The sequence below is a fragment of the Dendrobium catenatum genome, unplaced genomic scaffold, assembly GCF_001605985.2.
Source record: "Dendrobium catenatum unplaced genomic scaffold, ASM160598v2 original_scaffold_71536, whole genome shotgun sequence".
In the NCBI taxonomy this organism is placed as follows: domain Eukaryota; kingdom Viridiplantae; phylum Streptophyta; class Magnoliopsida; order Asparagales; family Orchidaceae; genus Dendrobium; species Dendrobium catenatum.
Window position 1 is genome coordinate 997406 of NW_021389983.1, and position 18041 is coordinate 1015446.

The 18041-nt window shown below is 33.9% G+C and overlaps 1 protein-coding gene across 3 annotated transcripts in view; it reads left to right on the plus strand.

Annotated features, from left to right (window-relative positions):
* LOC110108953 (digestive organ expansion factor homolog) overlaps positions 1-18041 on the plus strand; it is a 90374-nt gene that overhangs the window by 7457 nt on the left and 64876 nt on the right. For all 3 annotated transcript variants that reach the window (XM_020839820.2, XM_028691812.1, XM_028691811.1), the window contains 6 exons: positions 1300-1444; positions 3744-3867; positions 8900-9000; positions 9106-9237; positions 13345-13425; positions 13609-13787. In XM_020839820.2, the coding sequence (XP_020695479.1) occupies positions 1300-1444; positions 3744-3867; positions 8900-9000; positions 9106-9237; positions 13345-13425; positions 13609-13787 (762 nt within the window). The remainder of the gene's footprint in view (positions 1-1299; positions 1445-3743; positions 3868-8899; positions 9001-9105; positions 9238-13344; positions 13426-13608; positions 13788-18041) is intronic.

An 18041-nucleotide genomic window follows, 5' to 3' on the forward strand; every position in this document is an offset into this window, starting at 1 on the left:
AAATGCTGCGACAGTAGTAGGAAAACACGTTTATGACAATTTAGGGAATTACAATGAAGAGATGGATTCTCAATGAGTACAAACTATCATATTTGTATCAATAATTCTATATTTTGAAATTTTCCTAAGCAGTTGCTGGATGCTTACTAGATACTCCAAGTACCCTTCTTGAATAATTATTGGTTATTATTGTTAATTTTTCCCCTAAAACTATAAAAATGCTTTTGTAAGTTTTATGTTTGTAATTCTTTACATGTCTATGTGTGAAGGTGCAAATGATTTCATGTGGATGTTCACATATATGTGTACACAATTAGTTTTAATTATGCGAACGTGCAATTGCCTACATATTTCTATTTTTGCACACGCGGTTCCTTTTTGTCTTATCATTCCTTTCTATATCTTTGTTCCACCTTTTTTAAAGTTTGTTGCATCTCATAAATGATTTCTCCTGTTTCCAATATTATATTTGTGCTTCATTTTGTAGAAGTATTTATAACAACAACAACAACAATAATAACATGAAGCCTTTATCCCACTACGTGGGTTTGGCTAAATGAATCCTTTTTCTCCATTGTGTTATGTTAAGAGTCAAATTCTCAGTTTAATCTAATAAAGAAATGTCATTTCTAGTATTTTCTAACCAAGTCTTTTTAGGTCTCGCCAACATTTTTTAATGGCAAACACTGTCGTTGCCAGGTCTCAAGTCCTGGATGAGAAAAGTGGAGGGTTGCGTTAGTTTGTCAGCCAGCATAAAACTTGTTGAATAATCATGACATGAATCCTTTAATACATTGTGGAAGTATTTACAAGTAAAATAAAATCAAATTATGTTAATCGTAGTATTTTAGTATTAATATAGTAAAGTTTAGCATTTACCTAGTGACGATTGGTTTAAAGTTATTTTTTGAAGGATATTCTTCAGTTTGTCTTGCTTAGATCCTCATTGAACTTTATTGAATGTTGGTCGTGCAATGTTATCGATGCCTTACTGTCATCATACTTCGATTTCTTGATCGACTCAATTTATCTCATGAAATGCTGTTAGGAATTATGGCATCTTATAATGGCTGTTAAAGACTTGAACTTTTTGTGTCAAACTTTCATGTCATTCAACTCTTTTTGTTAATTAATTTATCCTTTTCTGAGGTGAAACAAATTTTAGCACTGCAGTTTTTTGCAGTTTGATGTTTGTTATATACAATGTTTATTTGGGTATGGACGCAATTACTTTTTATTTCATTTTTCTTTTATTGTTTTATACTTAAGATGGGATAAATTAAATTTTTCTGGATGCAGTTGTTTCCAGCGCCACTTTGGACATGTTTTAACAAGTGAAGAGGTTGATAAGTTAACGAAAGATAAGTTGAAGCTGGAATGGAAAATGCATGTAAAGGAGATGACTATGTCTAAGTTGGTGGGAACTGGACAAGATTTATCTATGGTGTAGTAATCCCTTAATCGTGCAAGTCTTTTCTTTCCCCTTTTTTTTTCTGTTATCATGAGAATTTCTGAGCAATTTTTTAGATTTCCAATAAAAATTATTATTGATTTTAGTTGCTCAAAGCGACCTGTGCTGAAATAGGTTTAATACCTCAGAAAACAGTTAGTAGGACCAGATATAACATGAGAATTTGTAAAGTTGCGTGATGATGATGAGGATACTGTTTATATATTTTATTATCTTAATTATTATCTTAATTTCTTTTAGTTTATCTCCATCATTACTCGATGGGTGTAGGAACAACTGCTAATCAAATAATTGAACTAGACCAATAGCAATGATAGTTTCTCATTCTTTTAATTTGTTTTATTTGGTTCTAGGTCATTTTTTTACTGAACTTTTTAATACTAAACTTTTTAATACTATTTTGAAGACTAAAAAGATGTCAGATCAGTGGAGAATGAGTGTTTTAATTCCTATTTTTAAGAATAAAGGTGATGCACAGGAGTGTGCGAATTATAGAGGAATTAAGTTAATGTGTCATACTTTAAAACTATGGGAGCGAGTTATGGAGCATAGGTTGAGGCGTAATACTAATGTTTCTCAAAATCAATTTGGATTCATGCCGGGTAGGTCTACTATGGAAGCCATACATTTATTGAGAGGTTTGATGGAGAAATATAGAGAGAATAAGGAAGATCTACATATGATATTTATTGATTTAGAGAAAGCATATGATAAAGTTCCAAGAGAAGTGCTATGGAGAGTTCTTGAAAAGAAAGGAGTTAATAATGCTTATATTCAAATCATTAAAGATATGTATGCAGGAGCTATTACTTGTGTTCAAACACAAGGTGGTTTGACCAAGTATTTTCCTATTTCGGTTGGATTACATCAAGGATCAGCCTTAAGTTCATATTTTTTTGCTTTAGTCATGGATGTTATCACTAGACATTTGCAAGAGGATGTACCTTGATGCATGCTTTTTGCTGATGATTTTCTTCTTGTTGATAAGACTAGAGAGGGAGTTGAAGGTAAACTTGAATTATGGAGGTCATCTTTAGAGTCTAAAGGTTTTCGCTTGAGTAGATCTAAAACTGAATATATGGAGTGTAATTTTAGTGGAAATAGACCTAGTGAGGGGATTGTGACTTTGGGCGATCAAGTCATTAATAAGAGTACATGTTTTAGATATCTTGGATCTATTGTTCAGAGTGATGGTGAAATTGATTGGGATATTATCAGTAGAATTCAAATTGGATGGTTGAATAGGAGGAATGCATCGGGCTTATTGTGCGATAGAAAAGTCCCCCTCAAACTTAAGGAAAAATTCTATAAGATGGTGGTGAGATTTGCAATGCTTTATGGTGCCGAATGTTGGCCATTAAAAGAGAAGCATAATACTAAGTTAAGTGTTGCAGAGATGAGGATGCTTAGGTGGATGAGTGGCTTGACCCTTAGAGATAGGATACGAAATGAGCATATACGTGAAAAGCTTGGAGTAGCTCCAATGGAAGATAAGATTAGAGAGTGTCGCCTTAGATGGTTTGGTCACATTAAACGGAGACCTTCGATGACCCGGTTGGGAAAGTTGACGTATTAGATTTGGTTTATGTTAAAAAAGGTAGAGGTAGACCTAAAAAGATTTGGTTAGAAAATATTAGAAATGATCTTTCTTTATTAGAATTAGATGAGAATTTGACTTTTAATCGAATACAATGGCGAAAAAGGATTCATGTAGCTGACCCCACTTAGTGAGACAAAGGCTTGATGTTGTTGTTGGTTCTAGGTCATTTTTTACAAAGCTGATTGGTTTTTATTTAGATTTAGGTTTGCTTGTCAATGCGCAGATCATTTGGTTCACTTAAATGTTTGATAAAGAAATGTACAAAGCTCTTGACACCCCTATTAAGTTAGTACTGATTTCCACTGGTTTTCATTCAAATTCTTATCGCCGTCACCATATACTAACCATTTGTGCTCATATTACTCGTTTTAAAGAATGGCCAAAGTTTAAGTGTTTAACTGACAAGCATGTTTACTTGGCCAATTCAAGTAAGAAAGCAGTGAAGCATATAGCTTTTTCCCGCTCTATTTTTTATTGGCATACACGTTTCATCTTTGTTGAGTCAAGCCAAATTATGCTGAATACCCCAATGAAACGGGATTTTTATTTTTAGTTAACCAGATGCCCCCTATTAGCTATTTTTCCTTATTTTACTGTGGAGGTTGATTTGATTTGATTGTTTGTTTTGTTTGGTAAATGTCTGACATTTCTGGCCACTTCTGCATGCTGTAGGAGCTTAATGGGGACCCTTTCTGTGGGGTAAATCAGAAGCTCTATAACCATTGGAAGAACTTAGACTGTAGTTCCAATTTTGAGGATTCATGTTTATCCAAGCGGAGGCTCTTCTTTTCACTCTGTAAGTATTCTTTTGTTTCTTGCTAATGGCTTAGTGGTTATACACACATGCTGTTTGATCTCTTATTATATTTAATTGCTGCTTTGTTAGTTAGCTGAATGGGACCTGGAAAGTGCTTAAGAACTTCAAAATGTTTCAGTTCCATCATCCAAATGTTGTTTCAATGAATAATGCAGGCTTGGATGATATTCAACATGAGATAATATAATGTCTATTATGCATTAAGTTTTTCATACGTGGTATTTGTGTTGTATCATTCATATCCTTTTTTTTTTAACTCCCCTTAGCATGTTTGCCTTCTTTGCAGTATCTTGAGCCTCCAGTTTTTTAATGCCTTTTCCAACGTGAATTTGTTTAAGAACCGTTTTGGTAAACTAAATTGATTAAATGGGAGCATTTAAGAGTTTTTACACGATAATATTTACTGTCTGATGTCATTTAAGGTTATGCTCAAAATAAAGTGAAGTAAAATTTCACTGGCTAGTTAAGGTGTTGTTGTAACAATCCGTCCACTTGGTTTGGAAAATTTTGACAGCGGTCCGCTATGGTGAGTTTATAAATTTAAATTTAATACAATAAATAATAACATTTTCTCCATCTATATTAAATTCAGAGCATCTAAATCCACTGACATTCTCAATTTATAAAATAATAACATTTTCTCCATCTACTAGTGGAATCTTTTGTTTTCTCTCAGTTTTCTACTGTTTTCCCCAAGAAATCTGCTGCGAAGTGCTGATTTTCTGCTGTAAACAGCAGTTTGCGTTATGTTTTCTCACTAATTTCGAGTAGGTTTGCTTGCGAACTCAAGTATTACCTTAGGGTTACTTGCAAACTCAAGTACTTCCTATCATAAACCCTATTTGTTAAGGCTTAAATACCTAGAATAACGGAATGTCATGATTAACAAGTAATTTTGTCACAATTATTCTAACTATTGCATCAACTAGAACAACTTCATAATATAGCAAGAACTAATGGAGTGTCAAGTATTAAACACTTGTAATCATTTACTAGAGCCCATAAATAACATTGTGTAAATGACAATCAATGCAATTTTATGCTGAACTGAAAAACCACGCCATATTTACATTTGAAGGAATATCTTAAGGGATTTTTCGTCAACAACCTTATATAGTATATGTCAGTTTTTCGTTATACCCTAAATCTAAAGGAAGGTTGTCACTAACCGCATGGAGCTCCTTTACCTCCTGGACAAGATTAATCAGTTTGAGTACCAGGTCTGTCAAGCCAAGCTAGCCAATAATATATCAATCAAGTGGGTATCGCTGACAATCTTATCAGTACTGTGCAACAATAAAGATACACTGCCATTATCCTTGTGTATTATCCACCATTACTTGGACAAACAGATAGATTCAATTACATTACAATGATATGATAGACATTAGAGGTAAGGCTATGCAATAACAAACACAATAATCAAGTCAAAATAATTCATGGGCAATTGTTAATATGCTTAATTGATATTTACATAATCAGGGAAGTGTTGATAACTATCAATTAATAACTTAAACATGGAATAATGCATACTAATTATGAATATATTTTACACGAATTTGAAGTGAACAACCCTAATGAGGAAGGGTACACTAATGAGGAAGGGTACATTTTTATCCCTTAATGAGGAAAGTCTCATATTTGCTATTGAGTGGTCTCCAAACATTTAATAATAAGGAGATTTATATACATGTCATAACATTCTTATTTATTTTCATATCTATCTTTATATTTATTTATGTTCCACTTTAATGTCTAAAACACATTAAAACATAGGCATTAAAATATGTTTTTTACTTCAAAGAAAGTTAATATTAGTGGAGTTTTTGATGTGATTTGGAGATTTGAGTGTTATATAACTATATAAAGCCTTAGATGTTAGATGTGTGAATATATTAGAATTTGTGATATGTATGCAAACCCCCCTTAATAATAATATGATAATTAATTCCACTATAGAGAATATGAATTCCCCCAATGATCATTATTGAAAGTTGCATAAATAGATGTTAAAATTTATATTTACTAGCATCTATAAATATGAAATCTATCCATAGAAATTTTCCTAAAAAGACTAAGAAGCCTAGTAGAACATAACATGAGCTCTGATATAACCTTGATGTAATTAACTTTCGAGTTATGGGGGATTATACACTTTAACGTTAATAATATACCTTTGTTGATGCATTACACTCAAGACATATAATGTGTATATATTTATGTTGATGTGCTTAGTGGATATGATCGTCAATAGCACCCATTTGTGACGGACCTATTATTAACAACATACAATCAATTTTGAGCTCTAGTGGATAATGCATAGGAATATTTGCACAATATTCATGTCATCTCATGTATTTGGAATTTTTTATGTATATTATTGTTGGTAAAAAAATTTTCCTCTATTTTGAAAATGTACATGAACAAATGCAACACTTTTAAATATTTGGTAAAAAAGTGTTATTTGAGGTATTGAAATGGTGGTAGAATTTATTTAGAACTTAGTGTAGAACTCTTAAATCCAAGGAACTTTATGGGTAGCAGCCTTGTGATGTGGGCGACTGTTAAAATTGCTTCCTCTTATATTATTTTGAGGCATTTTGTTGACAAAGGATAGCGTTTCTGGTAGCAAGTATCTAGTAATTCTTTCATTCAATTACGTTATTTTGTTGAGGTGAATAAACATAAGATGACTTATGTATTATTTTTGTTCTTGGTACGGGCCATCCCTTTCTATAAAAAGTCAATCGTCCTCCTTTTGCCTTGATGCTGAAAGATATAATATGATGGATAAAACATAATCTTGTACTTAGAATCTGTAGTTAGTTTTTAAATATATATTATATCGGTAAATAATTTAGATATATGGAGGGCATTTTAGAGTGTGAGACATTTATTTATAAGTTTATTTCCTTAACAAGCCATGGTAGTCAAGGATCCATTTGCCATGGTTATCATTTTGTTACTAGGACAAGGTTTATATGAAATAAGTTTATGAGAGGAGTTGGTTATATGATATATAGCTCTTGAACTATGATGCACGGACACGGACACGGCGACACGGACACGACATGACACGGACACGGGATACGGTTTTTTTTTGAAAATATAGGACACGGGTACGACGCGGACACGACAATACATTTTTTTATATAGTGTATATATATTAATGTAATATCATATTAAAAATGACAAACAATAATAAATGAATGACATGATAACTTGTCTAGCTTATAGTATAAAATATTTAGTACAAAATATCTAGTACAACTGCAAAAATATAAGCAAATAATCACTTACTACAACATCAAGCATTCCAGTTTAAACTACTAGGATTAGCTTTAGAGGTTTATTTTTTGCCTTCAATATCATAATCATTGAATATCACTGCTTTCAACTCTGGTTCAACAAGAGAAAGATTTGTAATTGTGCAAAAAGAGGAGATGAAAATACCTTCACTGCCAAAGAGAAATGAAAATGTGAATCTTCATTGAATGGGTATTAAATGCAGACATTGATTTGGTGTTGTGGATAAGAAATAAGAAATTTAGTTTAAATCTCGCTAAATATAAGAAATTATATTTAAAAAAATTATAAAATATTTAAGATACGCGTGTCGGACACACGTGTCCAATTTATTTTTAATATTTTTTTAATCAGACACGTTTTCGGCGTGTTTGACACGTGTCGGAGGAGTGTCGTGTCGGACACGGTGTCGGACACTGCACACCTCTTTGAGAAGAAGTGTCGGTGCATCATAGCTCTTGAATCAATAAACCAGATGTTGGAAATGGACATTTTTAAGATTTTGAAGGCATGAGAAGAAGGCTCAATTTTATTGTTCCCTTTAAGAACCTATAAAATAATCCTAATCAATTTAGATTGTTCTTTCCATTCAATTGGTATGTTGAACAAACGTGTTGCAACTTTCCTGCTTGATTTTGATTGCATTTTTCTATTTCAAGAAAACTCAAGACCAAAGGTATGTGGGTACTATTATTGTTGTCTATGGAGAGAGAATTTGTGGTTATGTTCACAGCAAAAAAACAGAAAAGGAAAGAAATATAACAAAGCAGTGATGAAGGCTGCACTAATGGAACCAATTTGTGGCAATACGATGTTGAAGTTTGTAGTTATAGAAAATTAGTTGAAAAATGAAGAGAGAATTGCATCAATTGAACACTTGTAATTTCTTATGATACCACGATAAGAATTTGAGAGAAGTAATCGAGTATTTCGTTCAAACATTTATGCAATATTTCATTTTACGGATTGGTGTTTTAACATAATAATAATTACTGATGAATTATAATAATCCACAAATTGATGAGTAAGCTATAGAGATCCCATCGATAATGAGGTGACAGATAAAAAGGATGGAAAGAGGGTGGAACCGTGGAAGTCTTGGTGATTTTGGGCCCCTGCTCGTTGGAATTATTCAAACATTTCGTAAATTCGCACCTATTAATTTTTGTGCTTTTAAATCTCTAGGTCTACAAACCTTGCAGAAGGATTGATCAGATTTATGCTTCTTATGCTTGGGAATGTGATTTAAGGTTATGTAGTTAATGATTTGATGTAATGCCAAGTTTGATTATTCTTGTATGAATTGCTATAATAGTTGATTTTTTTTTTGTCTTGGTGGATAAGATGTATAGATCATTTAGATGCTCTGATTTTTATATTAATGTGGAAATGTTAATTGTACTTATTATTTATTGGATTAACCATATAGCAGAAGTTTGGTTTTCATGCTTCTAATTGGATTATTAAATGGATCTTCAAAAGAAAGATTTTAATATAATAGAATTTTCCCTGTTATTTTATTTCTTGTTTGTAGGGGTATATATTGGTGGGATTTGTTTGACAGTTATTATTCGTAGACCAACCTAATTGGGTCTCATGTTTCTCTCTATAGTATGTTTTATATTTGTAATCTCAATAATAACCTATTAACTCATAGTTTTAACTTTCTATATCATACAATTATCCACGTTGTATCTTATGACAGGCAATACTTATCGAGATATAATGCATTGTAACAAGAGACCATTTTATCTGAAAGGCAAAGAAGATGATTCAAGTATCATGGATGCATATATTATGCATGCGGTATGAAGACATCTCTGACATTTGTTTCATTCTGCTTTTGTTTTAATATCGTATGAGATTAATTTTTCAAGTTTTCTAACTAATATAGGTTGATCTTTCATTCAGTTAAATCATATACACAGCATTCGAGAAAATGTGTTGAAGAATGATGCTAAACTTAATAAAGATGAAAATAGTAAAAGTGAAGAGATTCATTGTGGTGAATTTTACCTTGATCAAGGTTTTACTCGTCCCAAGGTTCGTGTTGATATTTTTTTCTTTCTATTTTGGCAGATAACATGCGTAAATGTGCTATTTACATTTGGTTCCTTAATACCTTCAAAACTGAAAACTTTTAACTCATTCCTACCTTCAAAACAAAAGGCTTTTAGCCCTGTCAAAACTTCAACCATGGTTAACAACAGTTATATGCTAGAGCATTCCTTTTGCTCTCCAAAACTTCATCTGATAAAGCCAAAATATTGTTGAGTCTGGTTAATGCTCATCAAGACTGAAGACTGTAGGTTGTACTTCCAACCCCATGCTATGTGTTGGCAAAATTTTCGTGTCGACTCGACTTGAATTGAGTTGAAGTAGACCCGAATGGGTTCAATTGAACCCGATCAGCTCATTTGAGCCCCATCAAACCCAATTCGGCTTAAATCAGTGTCGATTCGAGCCTAATTTCTTCAAGTTAGCTCGATCGAGCCAATTCGAACCGAAATCGACTCAAATAGATTCAAATTGAGTTCAATTTAAATTCAATTTCAGCCCATTTTGACTTATTTGATTCTGCCCATGGTTTATCAACTTTTATGAACTTTTCCAAACATTTTCAGATCAGGAAGCTAAATCAAGTGGCTAGAATCGAATTGGCAGTTGACCCCATATTTTTTACCTTGATTTTTGTGATCTCTAGCAGCTACTAGGCTCCATTTGCATGTGTTCGAACGAATGAGATGAGAGAAAAAGGAAGGGCTTCTATTTCGGGTCGGTTGTTCTCTCTTTCAAAAACAAAAGGAGAGAAACGAGCATTCAAATGTCTGGCATTTGGTTCTCTTCCTGCGTGTCAGGGCATCATGCTTTCATGAGAGAGATCAGAGCGGAAGGAGACTTTTGCATGAATCCAACCCGAACTTGAGAGAGCAAGAGGAGCGAAGGCCAAGGCATCGTGCTTGCGTGTGACTCTTCTAGGTAGAGCAGGCAACTTTGGCGTGCGATCTATTTAGGTGAAGAGATGGGGAGCGGGAGACCGATCAAGAGTTTTGTTCCCTGTGTGTTTGTGTCTAGACAGGAGCGATCAAGAGTGAGGATCGGACATCCATCCTCTCGATCCTGCGTGTCTAGAGGAGCCGAGTGGAGCGGCCCGTCTCTCGTGCACACGTACCAGATAAGGCTGGACATTTCAATCGACTGGGATATCTTCGTATGCGATTTGGGACTCGACTTGAGGGAGATCGGGCATCTAGGCCTCATGTGTACGTCTTTGTCGAACTAAGTGGCTGAGCAGGGAGCTTTTCGACACTTTCTTCCTATTTTCCTTGTGTGCATGGTTTAGGAGCTAAGGGTCGGCCATTCATTCAATCTTGATAGTCGGAGAAGAAGATTAGAGCTTGTGGAAGGATTTGTTGTAACCATTCCATTCCAGTAGCCAATAGAGGGAGTGGAGCCTCTTCTTCCTTAAACATCAACTCCTAGAAGCTCATGATTGCGGAAGACAGCACCCGGAGTAACTTAGACAGCAAGCTCGGGCTTCCTCCTGCCTCCATCTCGCCTTTGCAAGGAGAGAGCATAAACACTGTAAGTGCGCTGTGCCACGCTCATTGGCGCGCGCTATTTTGCGTTATTAATAAGTATGACCAACATAATCAGGCATCTTGGCCTAAAAGCCAAGTTGTAAGTCCTATTTTCTAAATAAAAATAGCCTCATTAATCTTCATATGCATTGAGACAAGGTCTAGCTCATGGTTTTAAAAGTGTTTAGGTGAGTTTAGTTGGTAGCCCTTTTCAGGTAGGGTTGTAAATCCAGTGATTGGGTTGACTTACGCCTCTTGTGAGGTGTAGGTTTATCAATCTCTTGCTCTCCATTAGACTTGGTTTGAGACACTACCTTTTAGTAGTCCTTGCTTTAGCTCCAGGATCCGAGGTTATTATTGACTCCAGCCACTTTGTAAGTTCGCACATTCCATACATTTTCTTCAACATGTGTTATTGGAATATAAACCCCAACATTCTAGATCAAATTGACCAAATTAAACAAAAATCTTATTTTAAAATATAATGTCCAACATAGGATGGTCTGAGTACCTCTGAGTTTTCTCAGAATAAAGTACTCCTACATTCTCCTTCTTTGGCCTCCATTCAAAAAATTTGATTTAAAGTTAATCACATCACCCTTGAAATTCCCAATGACCAAAATCTTTGAACAAGTTCATAAATTTTAAAATGAAAATACTAGCTAATCTTTTGATGACTCTAAATAAATCACTAGTTTAAAAAAAAATGTTCTCAAGTAACAAATATTTGAGATGTAATTAATCAATAGGGGCTTGCCTCTATGGGGCATCCGTGCCCCAGAATAAAATAAATCCTATTTAATCAAATATTGAATAGAAAAAAATATATGTTAAAAATATAAAATTGTGGGTTTTGTTATTGAGTCCATAGCAAAATAATAATTTTTTCCTTTGAGATGATTTATTATTTTCTATCGTGCTCGATCACAAAATATCCCAATTCGTTGAGATGACAAAAATTCTCCAACACTATGTTCCTACAAGCTTTCCATGCTCACATTAAATATGTTTCTGGAGGACTGCATCAACCTTGCTGGCCTACACCGTCAACTCAACCATGATAATGGTGGATATGATAAGATTGCTGGTTGCTGTGTAGATGATTTTGATGTTATGATGGTCATGAAAAAAAATATTTTTGCTGCAGGTGATTAGCCTAAGTTATGTAAGTAGCCTTTTTATGTTTGTAAACTTTGTTTTGGGTCTTGTTTGTTACGCTATAAAACATTTAATTGCCTGATGCTTGTAAAGATTCAGTGTAGGTTCAAGGCGTCATATAACTTTAAATTGTTCTTAAAGTACTGCCAATAACATGTTTGTGAGTTCTGTAAGAATGAAGTTTTAGCATCATTTCTGGGACTCTGCTTAGTATTATTTTGAAATGTTGTGATTGCTAGTAATTTTTTTTTTGCATTTACATCACATACAACAAAAATGATGATAATGTTGATTTTGCTATTATACAAATAATTAAGAATCCTGGTGCTAGGCGCTCATTTGTAAGTCTTTGTAAATCATTGTATCCTTAATGGGAAATCTTTTATGTTGCTTTAGGGGTTGTTTGGTTGGCAGCATTTTGAGTGTAAAATAAACATAGAGGTTTTGATGCAAAGTATTTTGGGAATGAATTTGGACTTCAGCCTCTAGTCCATTTTCAATGTGTTTGGAATCCATTTTAAGTGAATATTAAATACATAGCTTGGGTAGAAGTGATGCTTGTCGTTCGCCTCCCATTGCTACCTGTCAGTTGCCACTACCGCCGTTGCTACCCATTGCCAGCTAACACTCACCGTCTGCCAATGCTCGCCACTATCAGATGCATCCACTGCTAGTCATCACCAGCCTCAGCCACTCTCTCCCCTTAGCTAATTGCTATCGACCACCATCACCATAGCTAGCCGTTGTCCACTATCCTTGCTGCTGGCTACTTCCGATCAACTATTGTTAATGGATTACTATGCTACTTTGCATTCTCTTACTTCAAATCAAACAAAAATAGTGAACTCATGCATTTGTAGCATATTCAACCAAACAACTCAAAATCATTTTCCTTGCACTATTTTTATTTTACACTGTATTTCTTTTACCTTGCATTCCTTTTTCCATCCAAACAAACAATCATTTAATATACCTGGATAATAGTATTTTTTGTGAAAGTGTTCTAAGATGTTCTCTCTTTCCTTTCTTTTTTAATCCTGTACCTTTCAGAAAGATTCATTTCTAGATGACTGATATGTCAGACATCATTGACACTTGGATGCTCTAGGGCACTCTTTTAGGCACACCATTTAGCTTCTCTTTTTTGTTTAAAAAAAAAAAAAAAAACATTTCTTGGACACCTCTTCTATACTTTGTTGGCACCTTTTAGCATATTGCTGGAACCTCTTGAACAAATTACACTGAAACTATGCACTCAAATCATGGGAATCGTGATTTATCATATTTGATTTAGAAGTCCAGTAGTCCATATATGATCTGTCTAATTGATTACTATGAAAGTGGAGCCATCTGGTGCATTTTCTTTATTATTTTTCTAATATAATTCTTTTTAAACTTTGTAAATGAGCAGGTGATGCTTTTACTACCGCTTGCAAGCATTGCATTTCGAGTGGTAAAGAGGCTTGTTCAGCTTTCTTCATTATCACACAAAGTATGTTTAGCTTTTTTTTTTTCTTTTTATAACTGCTCATCTTGGTATGTTAAGATTAAAATAAGCCTGTAAAGGTACACCACTGCTAGAGAACAATGACTTTTTGTGAAATAATATTCATATATTCTTTCCAAATATCATTCTTTTCTCTTCCATGATTATAATTTACAAGGCATGCTTCAGGGAAATGTGGCATACATGGATCGTTTTTCTGAAGAGTTTGGAGCGGGAGATGTCCTTGGAGATGACAAAAATATTGATGGAAATTTAGCATCTCAGAAGCGAGCAAAACCTGTTGACTTTCAGACTCTGTTTGGCGGAAACCACAATGATCATTTTATGATGGGCATAAAGTTGACCAAGTAAATACCTGCCCATTTAAAATGCATTTCCAATATACCAATGAAATATATTTCCCATTTTAAAGCTATCATTGAGATATAAGTTTTGGACTGTTTACATATAAAAGTATGCATGCCACCAATTAATTTTTGCATTATGAAATTTAGTACTTGTATTGTTTTATTGCATTAAATTTCTGCACTGATACCCAATTAGGTCCTGACCAATGATTCATTTACTGTTCAACTCTGTAATCATTCGTACTATTTGGTAAAACTTTCTATATAACAAGAGGCTTCTTTGTGATTAGATTGATAATTTGTGGCTTGGTATTTATTTTTGCATTATTCAGTATGGCTAGAACTTGATTGAGTGCCGACTTGAAAGCTATTTTTGAAAAAAAAAATTGTTGAAGCATGATATTTGAGACTATCGAATGCAAAAGTTTTAGCAGTACGGGCTTATGTGAATAAAATTGTAAAAATCCTGGGATAAATTTTGGGATTTACATTAATGCCATTCCTTCAATCCTGCTCCTTCCAATTTCGTGGATGTCCAACCTTCCAAATTCTGCTCCCTCAATTTGGATGGATGTCTGTTCAGCCATATGTTTTTCACGGTTTCACCTACCACAATCTTAGGAATTTTGATGGCCTTAATGGTCCTATTGATCAATTGTTTCCGTTTGCAAATTCTGCATTCAATTAAAGATGTCCGGAAATCTCTTTGGCTGATTTGGGCCTCCTAGTTTGCCCCTACTGTTCTATATTTTCAAACAAAAGGAAAAATAGTCTTCCAAACCCATCGCACTCTCACCTTTCTCGCTTCTTCCCATGCAAGAGGCATACCTGCACTCCATTTCTCTTACGTGTGCTGTTTCATGCTTCATATCTCGCTATGCGCTCGTGCACGTGGTTCGCTTGTGCATATATGTTGTGTCCTGGGTAGCTTTTGATGTTCCAATTCATGTTTGCCAACTCTCGTCTAGGGTTGTGGTCCTGTCATATATGTTGCTTGCTTGCCATTTTTCTTCCCTCCAATTTTCTTTCACATTTTCTCGCTCAAAATCTTTGCTGCTTGCGTTCTCTTCTCTATTAACAATCACATTGGTGGTTCCTTTTCTTGATTCCATCTCCTACATTATCCGCATCAAGGGCTTCAGTTGAACCCCAAATTGGTCACTGTCGCTGCCACCTATTTGGGTGCCTCTTTAGCTTTTTGGAGGCTCTTCTTCCTACTTTCATATTGTTGGATACTGCGCCTCATGCTGATTTCACTTTTCAGTCCTTTGCAGATGTGGTTGTTGGATTTGTAATACTCAAAATTTTAAAAAATTATTAGTCAAAGTTCGTCTAAAATTTTGTATCCCAATTTTTGCACCTAAAAAAAATAAAAAGATTAAATCTATTTTAATAAAATCAAGTAATGGTGAAGGATAGTGGCATTGAAAAGACAACTTTTAGCTTAAGCTATGTGCACTATCAATACTTGGTTAGTATTTTTAGACTAACTAATGCCATAATAGTATTTATGAATATCAAGAATATAGACTTCAAGCCTTATCTTGATTTGTTTGTGATATTATTTATAGATGATATATTTGTTTATCCAAAAATGATGATGATCATAATATTCATTTAAGGATTATTTTTGTGTTTATTGAAGAACGTTAATTATATGCTAAATTCTCTAAATATGAAGTTTTGCTTAGAAATGTTGTTTTCTTATGTCATATCATTAGTGGTAATGGTATATCAGTTGATTCTAGGAACTTAAGAGCAATAGTGGAATGGAAAAGTTAAGCCAATGTAACTTTTTTAGCATTAGTTGGCTATTACATGAGATTTGTGTAGGAATTTTTACATATTGCTTTGCCTTTATCTAGGCTAACCAAGAAAGATGTATGAAGTTTTACCAGTAGGGGCTCATGTGAATAAAATTGTAAAAATCCTGGGATAAATTCTGGGATTCACATTAATGCCATTCCTTTAATCCTGCTCCTTCCAATTCCGTGGATGTCCAACCTTCCAAATTCTGCTCCCTCAATTTGGATGGATGTCTGTTCAGCCATCTGTTTTTCACCTACCTCAATCTTAGGAATTTGGATGGCCTTAATGGTCCTGTTGATCATTTGTTTCCGTTTGCAAATTCTGCATTCAATTAAAGATGTCCGGAAATCTGTTTGGCTAATTTGGGCCTCCTAGTTTGCCCCTACTGTTCTATATTTTCAAACAAAAGGAAAAATAGTCTTCCAAACCCATCGCACTCTCACCTTTCTCGCTTCTTCCCATGCAAGAGGCATACCTGCACTCCATTGCTCTTACGTGTGTTGTTTCATGCTTCATATCTTGCTATGCGCTCGTGCACGTGGTTCGCTTGTGCATATATGTTGTGTCTTGGGTAGCTTTTGATGTTCCAATTCATGTTTGCCAGCTCTCGTCTAGGGTTGTGGTCTTGCCATATATCTTGCTTGCTTGCCATTTTTCTTCCCTCCAATTTGCTTTCACATTTTCTCCCTCAAAATCTTTGCTGCTCGTGTTCTCTTCTCTATTAGGAAACACACGTTGTTGTTTCCTTTCCTTGATTCCATCTCCTACATTATCCGCATCAAGGGCTTCAGTTGAACCCCATATTGGTCACTGTCGCCGCCACCTATTTCGGTGCCTCTTTAGCTTTTTGGAGGCTCTTCTTCCTGTTTTCATATTGTTGGATACTGCGCCTCATGCTGATTTCACTTTCCAGTCCTTTGCAAATGTGGTTGGTGGATTTGTAATACTCAAAATTTTGAAAATTTATTAGTCAAAATTCATCTAAAATTTTATATCTCAATTTTTGCACCTAAAGAAAAAAAGAAGATTAAATCTATTTTAATAAAATCAAGTAATTGTGAAGGATAGTGACATTGAAAAGACAATTTCTAGCTTAACGTATGCGCACTATCAATACTTGGTTAGGATTTTTAGACTAATTAATGCCACAATAGTATTTATGAATATCAAGAATATAGACTTCAAGCCTTATCTTGATTTGTTTGTGAGATTATTTATAGATGATATATTTGTTTATCCAAAAATGATGATGATCATACCATTCTTTTAAGGATTATTTTTGTGTTTATTGAAGAACAAATTGTATACTAAATTCTCTAAATATGAAGATTTGCTTAGAAGTGTTGTTTTCTTATGTCATACATTAGTTGTAAAGGTATATCCGTTGATTCTAGAAACGTGAGTGCAATAGTGGAATGGACAAATTCAGCCAATGTGACTGAGAGTTGAAGCTTTTTAGCATTAGTTCGCTTACTTCGCTATTACATGAGATTTGTGTAGGAATTTTTACATATTGCTTTGCCTTTATCTAGGCTAACCAAGAAAGATGTTAAATTTATTTATGTTGATGAAGGTGAGCAGAGTTTTTGTGAGCTTAGGAAGTGTTTGAGATTTGCTTTATTGTTAAACATTCATATATAATTGAGGGATTTTAGATATTCAATGGTGTATCTTTGAAGGGTCTAGGATGTATTTTAATACAGAACACGAAAATAATTGCTTATACTTCCAAACAATTGAAACTGTTTGAAATAAATTACTCAGCACATAATTTAGATTTGCAATTGTTTTTGGTCTAAAAATTTGTAGGCAATACCTATATTGGGTAAGGTGTAAGGTATACTCATATAGTAAAAGTTTTTAAGTATATTTTTACCCGAAAGAGTTGAATTTTTGATAAAAAAGACAATTAGAGTTAATAAAAGATTGTAATCTTGATGTACAAAATCATCCTAGAAAGGTAAATGTGATAGCAATTGTATTGAGTAGAAAGTCTAGTAGACATGCAAATTTTCTACTAAATTAATAGTTAGAATTGATTGGAGATATGACGAATTTATATATGAATATTGGAGGATAGAATGTCTAGGGTATATGCAGTTTAAATCAGATGGTTGTGCACACTAATCTAGAGGAAAGAATAAGAGATGCACAAGATGAATTTCACAAAGTTATCAGCCAAATTCAGACCGACAAAAAAGGATCTTATTATGGATTAACTTAGTGTGATCAAAAGTAATAGATATCCTTGGATTTCAAGAGATTATGATTGAGTTAATGAGATTCTAAATGAAACTCATTATTCCAGTTATTCGATTCATCTAGGTATTGCAAAATATATTATTATTTAAATAATTATTTTAGTGGTCTGGAATGATCAAAATATGATTATATATATGGGAAAATGTGAATCATGTTAAGTGGGGAAAGCTGAATATTAGAAGT